The sequence below is a fragment of the Arachis stenosperma genome, chromosome 4 (assembly GCF_014773155.1).
Source record: "Arachis stenosperma cultivar V10309 chromosome 4, arast.V10309.gnm1.PFL2, whole genome shotgun sequence".
In the NCBI taxonomy this organism is placed as follows: domain Eukaryota; kingdom Viridiplantae; phylum Streptophyta; class Magnoliopsida; order Fabales; family Fabaceae; genus Arachis; species Arachis stenosperma.
In genome coordinates, this window is record NC_080380.1 from 27,193,519 (window position 1) to 27,205,995 (window position 12,477).

General features: G+C 36.3%; 1 protein-coding gene across 1 annotated transcript; it reads left to right on the top strand.

The window, feature by feature from the left end:
* The first annotated feature begins 7,321 nt into the window (after positions 1 to 7,321).
* Positions 7,322 to 12,239, top strand: LOC130976816 (ATP-dependent zinc metalloprotease FTSH 2, chloroplastic). The gene is made up of 5 exons (XM_057901738.1): positions 7,322 to 8,386; positions 9,317 to 10,492; positions 10,570 to 10,883; positions 10,981 to 11,221; positions 11,670 to 12,239. Exons 2-5 carry the CDS (start codon positions 9,317 to 9,319, stop codon positions 12,009 to 12,011), a joined length of 2,073 nt encoding a protein of 690 aa, XP_057757721.1. The 5' UTR covers positions 7,322 to 8,386; the 3' UTR covers positions 12,012 to 12,239.
* The last annotated feature ends 238 nt before the right edge of the window (positions 12,240 to 12,477 follow it).

Genomic DNA, 12,477 nt, shown 5'->3' on the forward strand with positions numbered 1-12,477 from the left:
GCAGTGACAAAAATCAGCGTAGCAGATTTCTTCTCCAGCGATTTCTGGGCTGTTTTCGACCCAGTTTGCGGCCCAGAAAACACAGATTAGAGGCTATAAAGTGGGGGAATCCATTCATTCATAATCATCAACTCATAATTCATAATTTTAGTTTTAGATGTAGTTTTTAGTGAGAGGCTCTCTCATCTCTCTTAGGATTAGGATTAGGATTAGAATTTATTTTAGGATTAGGATTTCTTTTCACTTCAGGATTATTTCATCTTCATATCAGGTTCAATGTTTCTTTTATTTATTTCCTCAATTTAGTTTATAGATTTCTATGTTCAACTCAACTTCTTTATTTGGCTACAACTGCCCATGTTACATTTAATATCTTTATTAATTCATGATTTTGAGGTATTTCAGATCTAAGATTCTTATTTAGCTTTTTATATTATTGGCTTTAATTGATTAACTGGAAGCTCTTAAGTTATCAACTATTCATGATTGATTGTTATGTCGGCTAATTAACTGGAATTCCACTAACTCTAGCCTTCTCTTAGGAGTTGGCTAGGACTTGGAAAATCTAACCAATTGATTCACTTGACTTTCCCTTGCCTACGCAAAGGTTAACTAAGTGGGATTAATTTCCATTCTCATAGGAGTAACTAGGATAGGACTTTCGAATTTTCATATCTTGCCAAGAGTTTATTTTATAGTTAATTATTTTATTTTATTTGTCATTTAATTTACTTGTTCCTCACTTTCAAAACCCTAATTTACAAAACCCATAACCAATAATAAGAACATACCTCCCTGCAATTCCTTGAGAAGACGACCCGAGGTTTAAATACTTCGGTTATCAATTTATTTAGGGGTTTGTTACTTGTGACAACCAAACGTTTGTAAGAAAGGTTGATTGCTTGGTTTAGTAACTATACTTACAACGAGAGTTTACTATAACTTCTAAACCATCAATCTTCAGTTCTTCACTTACCCCATTTATTCTTTATTTTAGCACATTATTAACTCTAAGCATAAAACAATAAATGTCCCTAATTTGAATCATTGATTAGCTTAGACTAGTGAGGTGCACATGAATTAATTGTGGAGAAATTGAAATGGGGAATACATGTGTAGGGAATTGGGTATTTTATTTTATTATGTGGAAATGTGAAAATAGTTTGAGCACTTGTTCATGCATCTAACACATTAATCATATGCATTAATTCACTGAAAAAAATATGAATAATGAGAAAAGAGAAAAAGAAAAGAAAAGAGCAAATAAATAAAGGGGGACAAAATGCCGCAAGGTTAATAAGTGAACTAATGCATATGACTTGACTTGAAAGATATCAAGGTGCATGAATTTGTGAAAAAATAGTTAATGGATGACTAGGTTTTGCATTGTAATGACTTGGAAGGTCTTAGATTAGGTGAGAAGTTCAGGTTAATCAAGGATTCAGATTTTAGTCCACTTAACCAAATACATTCCTACCTTGACCCTAACCCCATTACAACACATGAAAAGACCTCTTGATATGTGTATTTGTGCATTAAACCATGTTAATTGGTAGAAAAAAAGCAAGCCTTAGAAAGCATGATTAGTAGAGAACCGAGAGACTCGACCCTCAAACACTAGAGTGATTAGAGTGTATACACTTCCAGTGAGGGTTCGATGCTCAATTCTGTGTTCTCGGCTTTCATGAGCTTTCTTCTTGCAAGTTTACTTGTATCTTATTGCGTGATTTGAATTAGTGGAATTTATTTATGCTTCTCTTGGAGAATTTGTTTACTTTTAACCAAGTAGGTAGACGCATTTTAGCATGTAGTTGCATTCATATAGATAGGTTGCATTGCATAGGTCTCACCTTTGTCTTCCATCACTCTTTTGGTTTCGTTGAGCTTAGCACGAGGACATGCTAATGTTTAAGTGTGGAAAGATTGATAAACCACTATTTTATGGTTTATCTTGTACTAAATTGAATGGATTTTATCACTTCTTCATACGCTTATTCATATACACTGCATAGTTTTACAATTCCTTCCAAATTTTGTACCATGATGGAAAACATGCTGCCTAAGCCTTTAAATTGTTAATTTTTAATTATTCTTTATTACCATTCGATGCCGTGATGTGTTTGTCAAGTGTTTCCAGGTTTACAGGGCATGAATGGCTTAAAGGATGAAGAGGAGGCATGCTAAAGTGGAAGGAACACTAGAAACTAAAGGGATCAGAAGCGAGCAGCGACGCGCACGCATGGCTGACGCGTGCGCGTGCATTGACGCATTTCACAGCGACGCGTACGCGTGACCGGCGTACTACGCATGACAAGCGCAAACGACCAGCGACACGTACGCGTGGCCGTCGCGTACACGTGACAAAACGTCACGTGTTGCACTTATCAGAACTTGTTGGGGGCGATTTCTGGGCTGATTTGGACCCATTTTCAAACCCAAAAATGCATACTAGAGGCAGGGGTGCAGCTGACACTTCAACATACTTTCACTTTCACTTTAGTTTGAGTTTAGTTTTTGAATTCTAGAGAGAGAAACACTACTTCTCCTAGGGTTCCTAGCATTTTTAGTTTTGCTTTTGGATTGGATCTTGAGAGAGCTGCTACTACCTTCAAGTTGAGTTACTATCATTATAGTTTGCTTTTCTATTACTCCTACTCCTTTATTTTTCCATTTAATTACTTGAACTCATGTTTGGATTTTGTTCTTCTGAATTTTATTAATATATTAAATTATTTTCTATTCAATTTAAGTACTTGCTTAATTCGTATTAATTATTGCTCGTGTCAATTTTGATTTTATTAAATTATTTTAATTGCCATATTTTTTATCTACTCCCTTTCCATGCCCATGAAAATGGCATTCATGTCAATGGAGTAGATATTCCAGCTTGAATTGGGAGTTGATTAATAAGAACCCCTTGAGTTGAGATACTCAAGTTTTAATCTGCAATTGGGAATTGTTGGCTAACTCAATCTTCACTAACTCTAGTTCTTCCCTAAGAAGTGACTAGGACTTGTGAACCAGAGCTAGTGTTTCTCACTTGACTTTCCTTTATTAGTTAGATGATAACTAAGTGGAAGCAATAACATTTTACTGTTATACTTGAGAACATCAACAAGGATAGGAACTCCAATTTTTACTTCCAGTCAAGGCCTTTTATTTTAAATACAAAATATATCTTGTTATTTGCTTATTGCGTTAATTTCTAGTTGTTTATTTTCCTTTCCATTCTCAAACATAAAAAACATTCAGAAAAATTCCTAACCAATAAATTGCACCTTGTGTCAACTCTTTGGGAAACGACCTGGGAATTCTACTCCCAGTTATTTAATCTTAATTATGACACAAATTAAATTGATAGTGAAAATTTCGTCGGTTAAGATTGTACTGACAACGTTGTTTTTATTAGAAATTCTTAACCAGTATTTTTTCACCTATCAATCACCAGGTTTTACAAATCCCTTTCTAGATATTCAAGTCGATCCTTCTTCTCTCCACCTTAAGAATGATGTCATCACCCGCACCATACATAGATCTTAGGACCTTAGCCCAGAGAGTATCTTTCTTTTCAATGAGGCCCCAACCATTTTTCATCATGAAAGTTTAATTCACTTTGCTAGATTGTCTAATTCCGAAGCCTCCATGCTTTTTGGGTTTGCAGACATTATCCGAGTTAAGGAGGTAAATCTTCCTAGTTTGATCTGTTTCTCTCTAGAGAAAGCTCCTGCATTTATGATCAATAAAATTACAAGTAGAAGATGGAAATAAAACAGATTGCATAGTATAAATAGTTATAGAAGATAGGACATATTTTACTAGGGTGGTCCGTCCAGATAAAGATAGAGATGACGTTTTCCATGAGTTCAAACGAGAGTTCAACTTATTGATGATGTCACTGAAGCTTTGCTTTGAGACTTTAGAGTGAATGAGAGAAACCCCTAGGTATTTTCCAAGGTCCTCCATCCTGGAAACTTGCAGAGTGTCACTTATCTCCATTTTGACTTGATTTCCCACATTCCTTCAAAAGAACACTCTAGTCTTCTCAAGATTGACTTTCTGGCCAGAGTTATCACAAAAAGTCTTAAGACATTTTTTGATGATCTCATCTTGTTCTAAATTGACTTTAGCAAAAAGAATCAGGTTGTTCGCAAAGTAAAGATGAGAATAATTGGTTTCTAGAACCGAGGCTCAACTGCTGCATTAATAAGCTGTGAGAGGCACTCAAAGCAAAGAACAAAAATATAGGGTGAAATGGGATCTTCTTGGTGAATGCATCTAGTTAGTTTAAATTCATCCAACTCCTCACTATTCTAGAGAACACGCATACGGAAAGATGAGATGCATGAAAGGATCACATTAATAAGATGAAAGGATAACCAAATATCATTCAGAGTATCTCTGACAAAGCTCTATTTTAGATGATCATAGGCTTTCTCTAGGTCTATCTTGATAGCAATTCAACCTTTAAGCCCTTTCTTATTTCTCATAAAGTGTATTACTTCTTGAGTAATAATGATATTGTCCGAGTTTTGACGGCTAGGCACAAAACTACATTGAGTGGGTTGAACCAATTTATTCATAACTCTTCAAGCCTGTTAGCAATTATATTTGTGACAATTTTATTGGACACATTGCAAAGACTAATCAATCACATTTGCTTGAGACTAGAGACAAGGTTAGTCTTGGGGATAAGAGAAATTAACATTTCATTAATATCACCCACTCTTTTCGGATTCTGAAATATTTGCTTAACCAAAGAACAAAGATCAACACCTACTTTGTTCCATTGGTTTTTATAAAAGATGGCCTAAAGTCCATCTCTACCCGAGACCTTAAAAATGCCCATATTAAATATGGCATTCTTAACATCCATATCAGAGATATTTTTACCCAGCAAGTTATTATCCTCAGCACAAAGAGTATGGAAGAAATTTTGGTGGATATAAAGCTTACCAGACATAGTATTAATATAAAGATCAAAGAAAAAGGTGAAGGCCATAGACTTCAATATATCTTTGTCAGCAACTGTATTGCTATTAAAATCAAGAAGGGAGTTGACTTTGTTGCGTCTTTTGCAAACCATAATTGATCCATAAAAGAACTTAGTATTCCTATCGCCATATTCAATTCAATTAACTCTGGATTTTTGATACTACAACAACTCTTCTTAAGCAAGAAATTTTTAGAGTTGTGTTTGAAGGTCTTCTAGAAATAAATTCTTACTAAAATTCAAGTTTAGGACAATCTCCTGAAGTCTTATGAGGATTCTTTTTTTTTTCTTTTTAAAAATGTCTCTAAAAACCTCATCGTTCTAATCTTTTAAAGTATTTTTAAAATTAAAGATACCAATCGACCAAGACGAATTCACATTCCAAGAATTCATGACCAAATTATTAAAATATGGATGTGAAATCTATGCAGCAAGAAACCAAAAGGGTCTCCTACCTCTATTCAAGAGCTAGTAGAGAGTTAAACACAAATTGGGGCATGGTCAAACTTGAGCATGGGCAAGTGCTTCAAACAGGCTTTAAAAAATTGTGGTTGCCAATCAAGATTATTGAGGCTTCTATGTCATCCAATGTGTCCCAAATCAAGTAATCCATAGTTAGATACACATGATTGAAAATCACCACAAGCACCATCCGTAATTCTAGAATACCCACCTTATCGTTCATGGTTATGGAAAAATGGCGTTGAAGTTACCTATTAAACACTAAGGTTGATTAATATTACTAGCCAAATTTAGAAGATTGTTCCACAGAGTTCGGCACCCAATCTCTTGAGGACTAGCATACACCGCCGTTAGAAACCAACTGCAAGAATTTCTATCAGTAACCTTCATATGAATCATCTGTCTATTATGTTTCAGAATCTTAATATCTTAGAAATTATCATTCCATAACACCTAAATACCACTGGAGTGCCCATTAGCTTCCATTATAAACACATTATCAAACTCTATTTTGTTATGGACAAAGCTACCACAAGTACTACTTATGTGAGTTTCAAGAAGAATAAGATTACAATTATATTCTCTACACAAGTCTCTAACAAGAAAGGAAAAAGACCTGCTACAGCACCACGATAATTCCACTAGAGAATATTCATCGTAAACAAAAGAAGATGAGGGGGGAGGTCACTGCCCAATACATCACTGGGCATGAGCCACCTGAACCAAAACGGACTTGCTATAGAGGACGGGCCCCTGCTTCCTTGCTAACATTTACAGAGTCTCCCATGATTATATCTGGAGGTCGACTTGGGTTTTCTGCTTCCTCAATCCCTAATCCAAATTTAGAAGAAGGATTTTGGGTTTGATTTAGGAAGTCATTTCTAACAACAAATTGTTCTGACACATTCTTGATTTGCTTGGATGCTTTGAAGGCTTGTCATTCATCATTCACCATTTGCCTCATATTTTATCTAACCATAATCTCCATTTCCTTAGCATTTGAACTCTTCTCTTTTGTCGCCAGGAGAATAATCACTCGTGGTGCCTCACTAATATGAGGAATAGCTTTCACAACTTACTTATTGTTAGGCTTGAACCCTTTTGGATTATTAATAGACCCAATTTTTGAGTTAATAATTTTTTTTGGAGCCTTGTAGGCTCTTGCTTGCACCGGACTTGAGAATTTTTTTAGGCATGGGTTGAAATTTGACCATAGCATTTTGGGCCTTAATGTTATTAGGCCCGTCCTCTATGTTTTCATTAGAATTAGTTCTAGTATCCTGATTTTCTATATCTTGGCTACCTCCATTATTCTCTCCATCTAAATTATAAACCCAATCATGATCATGATTGCTTGTATATTTTTCTAGATAGCAGATTCCTTCTTTTTTCTAATAGGTCTTTGAATCATCATCCAAGGTCCAAAATCTGGAGGGGATTGAGAATACCGCTGAATATGCTGAGGATCAGATTTTGATTTCTTGCTGTTATTATTGTCATTTTTCGTTAGGGGTCATATTCTCGTTGGAATTAGTCCCTTCGCCGGAATTAACCGGTGTTCTTTGTTTTCTGGTCGTCGGAGATGATAATCGGAGTCTCGCTGCATTGATCTGATCTATGACCATATTTCTCACAAGTGAAACATATTTGATAGAGACCCTTGTACTCGATGTTTAATTCGCACCCCAAAACTGCAATTTTGGAAACCAATTTTTTTTGCTAGATCCAGTTCAACACAAATACGTACAAATTTTTCCATAGAATAAATAGATATTATACGATCAATTTTTAACATGTGCCCAATAGTGGAGCCTACCCTCCAAAAAAACTTGGAATTAGAGTCCTATTGGGATATTCGAGATCCAAATCCAAGCAACAATCTTAATAACTTGTCTTTCAGAGACGAAGAATAGTGGCCTCCATCATTGCCCGATAAGATAGTGACCAGCTAAGCTATTATCCACATCGTTCTATTAACGCGTGAGAGTAATCCTCTATATCTAAAAAATAAACCAAAAAATAATCATATATTCCATATCTATAACATCTATTGTACCTTGTATAGTCCAATCTCTTTTGAGACATTGCTTCATGAAGATAAGATTCACATACTTGCCCACGACTTTGACCATCAGCGCTGATTACCACGGTTCGCACTAATTGTTAAAAGCTTCTTTTGGGAGGGGAATCGTGGGGCATGGATCGAAGGGAGCATCTTTGTCATCCTCCTTGTCCATCTCTTTATACCACTTATCTTTCGAGTTTGGAACATCTTCATCAATGTCCTCTATGAAGGTGGAATCATCCTCGATACGAGGATCTATGGGCGTTAGGAGGGAGTCGTTATATGACACTTTTATCACTTTATAGTGACCTCCATGTCTTCACTAGGTTAATTGAGATCAACCTCTTCTCTTGTTTTCACTTTTTTTTTTGTGCTTCTTAACGAGAGATCTTTCTCTCTTGGTCAAAAACCCTAGTAAAGCTCTCTTCCATAGACTTGCGAATCCCATTATTTAAACACGAGATTATGCATCAATTTAAAAACAGGAAGGTCTATTTTTTTTTTTCAGAGAAATCATTGTCACCTCAAACTCAGATGCAAAAGAGATCTAACTATCTAACTTGTACACGTAAAAAGACTTGTAACTTGAAAGTCTCAACTAAAAAAAATCTTGTTTGTTCATGCCGAAATTGGCCATTGGGGAAAAACAAAAGAATGCAAACCATTAGGAAAATGCCACGTATCATTTATTGAGCCACATCCATTTCTAAATTGTCTTTGAGCTCACTCTTTTATTTAGTTTCTAATACAAACCCAAACACGTCTCTTCTCTTACTTTCTTTGTGCCCCGAACAGGCCCTTGCCTTCTCGTTCCCCCCTCACTTCTCTTCTCCACTGACTTCACATCCCTCTGATTCTTCATTTCTAAGGTATGTTGGATTCTTCATTTGCCTTCCAATTTCGATGGGTCTGTGACATCTCTGTGAACACTTGCCTCTTAATATCTTTAGCTTTTGTCTTTGTTATCTTGTTTGTTAATTATTGTTCTTCTTGTTTGATCGTTTGAGTTCTTGAGCTGTTAATGGGGGACCCTTTGAGCTAAAGTTTCTGTATTTGGAAAATTGAAGTTGTACTTTTTTTTTTAACTAACTGAACTGAGAATTGCTTGGAGAAACAGTCATAAAGGCTCTGTACCAATTGAATAGTTGCTCTTATAATTGTGTGTATTTATTGGAGCTGATGTGGATCAATGATTTATTTTTGGTTCCGTCACATGAAAAAGTCTGCTGTCACTAGTCACTTGTACTTGAGTAGTTTCTTGGGCTTTAATCTTTTGTTAGATTATGAAGCCACACAGATCTTGGAGTTTTATTTTTCGTACTTGGGTTTCTAGTTGACACGTTTTTCCTTGTTAAATGGTTTGGTAGAAGAATTTTCACAAGCTAATGTTGATAATTTATAAGTGAAGTTGCTATGTGAAATTTAGTATGTATATGTGATGCATGATTTGATATTTTGATCCACCAGTAAAGGAGAAAAACAAGAATTTAGGGTTTGTGGGGGGTAACTTTCAAAGTGTTGTACCTTACTTGCATAATTTTACTCATATCAGAGGCTGCTTTTAGTTCTGTAATTGGTTTTATGGTTTTGTCCTTCTAGGGCTAGATAGTGTCCATAAATTTTCTGATCTTAAGTTTAGACGATTTTTTGTATATGTTGAATTCACTCTATTGGTTTGTGTAATAAGTATTAAGAAAGCAGTTGAGATCACAAATGGTATTTATTCAAAATTTCTTTCCTGCTAACCACTGAACTAATCAGCATTTCATAATTTATTTTCGATACTCTTGTTGATGCAGATGGCAGCCTCTTTGGCCTGTCTTGGTGGAAGTGGTTTATCAGTGCAAAGCGGAAAAATAACTCTTGACTTCAACGGGAGATATCTCTTCTCATCTCGTAGACTTTCATCAGCGAATAAAGAACCAAGGGTCAAATCTGTAAATGCATCCTTGGAACAAAGGAAGCATGAAGGGAGGAGGGAGTTTCTTAAATTGTTGAATGTGGGAGTTGGGCTACCTGCATTATTGGGAAGTGGGAAAGCTTTCGCCGATGAACAAGGGGTTTCCTCCTCCAGAATGTCTTATTCTAGATTTCTTGAGTATTTAGACAAAGATAGAGTTAAAAAAGTGGATTTGTTTGAGAACGGAACAATAGCTGTTGCAGAGGCTGTTTCTCCTGAGTTGGGTAATAGGGTGCAACGAGTGCGAGTTCAACTTCCAGGACTTAGCCAAGAGCTTCTACAGAAATTCAGGGAAAAGAATATTGACTTTGCAGCTCATAATGCCCAAGAAGAGTCGGGCAATCTATTGTTTAACCTGATTGGGAATCTTGCTTTCCCTCTAATATTGATCGGAGGATTGTTCCTTCTTTCAAGAAGATCATCTGGTGGGATGGGAGGTCCCGGTGGGCCTGGATTTCCTCTTGCTTTTGGTCAATCTAAGGCTAAGTTTCAAATGGAACCTAATACCGGAGTGACATTTGATGATGTTGCTGGGGTGGATGAAGCTAAACAGGACTTTATGGAGGTAGTGGAGTTTCTGAAGAAGCCTGAGAGGTTCACTGCTGTTGGGGCTCGCATTCCGAAAGGAGTTCTTCTTGTTGGTCCTCCAGGAACCGGTAAGACGCTGTTAGCCAAGGCTATTGCAGGGGAAGCAGGTGTCCCATTCTTCTCCATCTCAGGTTCCGAGTTTGTTGAGATGTTTGTTGGTGTTGGTGCTTCTCGTGTTCGTGATTTATTCAAGAAGGCCAAAGAGAATGCTCCTTGCATTGTTTTTGTTGATGAAATCGATGCTGTTGGAAGGCAAAGAGGTACTGGAATTGGAGGAGGGAATGATGAAAGAGAACAGACCCTCAACCAACTTTTGACAGAAATGGATGGGTTCGAGGGTAATACCGGTATCATTGTCATTGCAGCAACTAACAGAGCTGACATTCTTGACTCTGCTTTATTGAGACCTGGACGGTTTGATAGACAGGTAAGATTTTTAATTATGTTAGGAAATGCTTCATGCAGTTATTCAAGAATAAATTGCTGAACATGATTCTTTTGCAGGTGACAGTTGATGTTCCAGACATTCGTGGAAGGACTGAGATCCTCAAGGTTCATGGCAGCAACAAAAAGTTCGAAGGGGATGTTTCTCTCGAGGTAATTGCAATGAGAACACCTGGTTTTAGTGGAGCAGATCTTGCAAATCTAATGAATGAAGCTGCTATATTGGCCGGTAGGCGTGGGAAGACGGCAATTTCTTCGAAAGAGATTGATGATTCAATTGATAGAATTGTTGCTGGAATGGAAGGAACAGTGATGACAGATGGGAAGAGCAAAAGTCTAGTGGCATATCATGAAGTTGGGCATGCCATTTGCGGGTAAGACAGAAACCAAACTATAGTTTATGAGCATGAACGCAGAAAAAATTATTCTTAACACGTAGAAGCCTGAAACATGAATCTGTTCTACTTGCAGAACTTTGACTCCTGGTCATGACCCTGTACAAAAGGTGACGCTAGTTCCTCGTGGGCAAGCTCGGGGTCTTACTTGGTTCATCCCTAATGACGACCCAACTCTAATTTCCAAACAGCAACTCTTCGCGAGAATTGTTGGTGGACTAGGCGGTAGAGCTGCAGAGGAAGTTATTTTTGGTGAGCCTGAGGTTACAACTGGAGCAGCTGGTGATTTGCAGCAAATAACCGGTTTGGCCAAACAGGTACTTGTTTTTTAACATTATTATCTGTGTGGTGAACGTTTTAACTATTCATGACCCTATGTAATTGGTAATTTCGTCTTGATTTGTTCATATTCTTTGCTGGATTTTTGAAGGTTTATTTTATTTGTTAACTTTAATTAATACCTAAAAATGTCAAATGATATATAGCAGATCAGAAGTGCTATGTGTACACAAAAAATCAGCAACTAAGTCAATCACTATGTATTTGTGTAGTAATATGTGTATTGTTTCACACATTTTCAATGCGTATTCTATACGTGTAGTTGATTTTTAGTGTACACGTAGCTTGGTTGATTTCAAATTTAATTCAAAGAATGAGTTAGCTTATAATTTTCATCACCAAGTTTATGTGTTTTTTTAGACCATATAATTCTGATTAGAACTTCATGATGATTGTACTGAATAAATGCAAATGATACTCCCACAGATGGTTACCACATTTGGAATGTCTGATATTGGTCCTTGGTCACTCATGGATGCCTCGGCTCAAAGCGCAGATGTCATTATGAGAATGATGGCTAGAAACTCGATGTCAGAAAAGCTCGCCGAAGACATTGACGCCGCTATCAAGAGGCTCTCAGATGAAGCATATGAAATTGCATTGGAACATATAAGGAACAACCGTGAAGCAATTGATAAGATTGTGGATGTCCTTCTGGAGAAGGAGACAATGACCGGCGATGAATTCCGATCTCTGCTATCCGAGTTTGTCGAAATTCCGGCTGAAAATCGGGTCCCTCCTTCAACTCCCTCACCAGTCACTGTTTGAAAAATCAATTCCCCATAGCTTAGCTCGATAGATATTAAATTTTCCTCAAACTGTAAAATATAATGTAATATATATTTTGACTTGAATATTTTCTTTTGTTTCCTTATTTTTTTTCCCACTTTGTGCATCCAACAGAAACTATACCAAAAAGGAAATGTTTCATCAGTCATTGTAGTCTGTCCAAAAAGGAAATTTTTTATGTTGACTTTCTCTGGAGCTTTTCTTTCATCTATGGCTGTCCTTCGAAGGTGTTCTTTGATGTTCCATGATGACGAGAGTAGTATTTATTGTTAAGGGATATAGAAATTATTCTTATTTTATTATGTAATTGTTTTTACAAATGACAATTATTAAAAGACCTATATTATTTGAAGATATCATCATAAAAAAAATATTTTTAAATACTTGATAATTCTTACTATAAATTAGAACCCAAAGTATTATTTTTGTTTGAAACGTTTAAAGT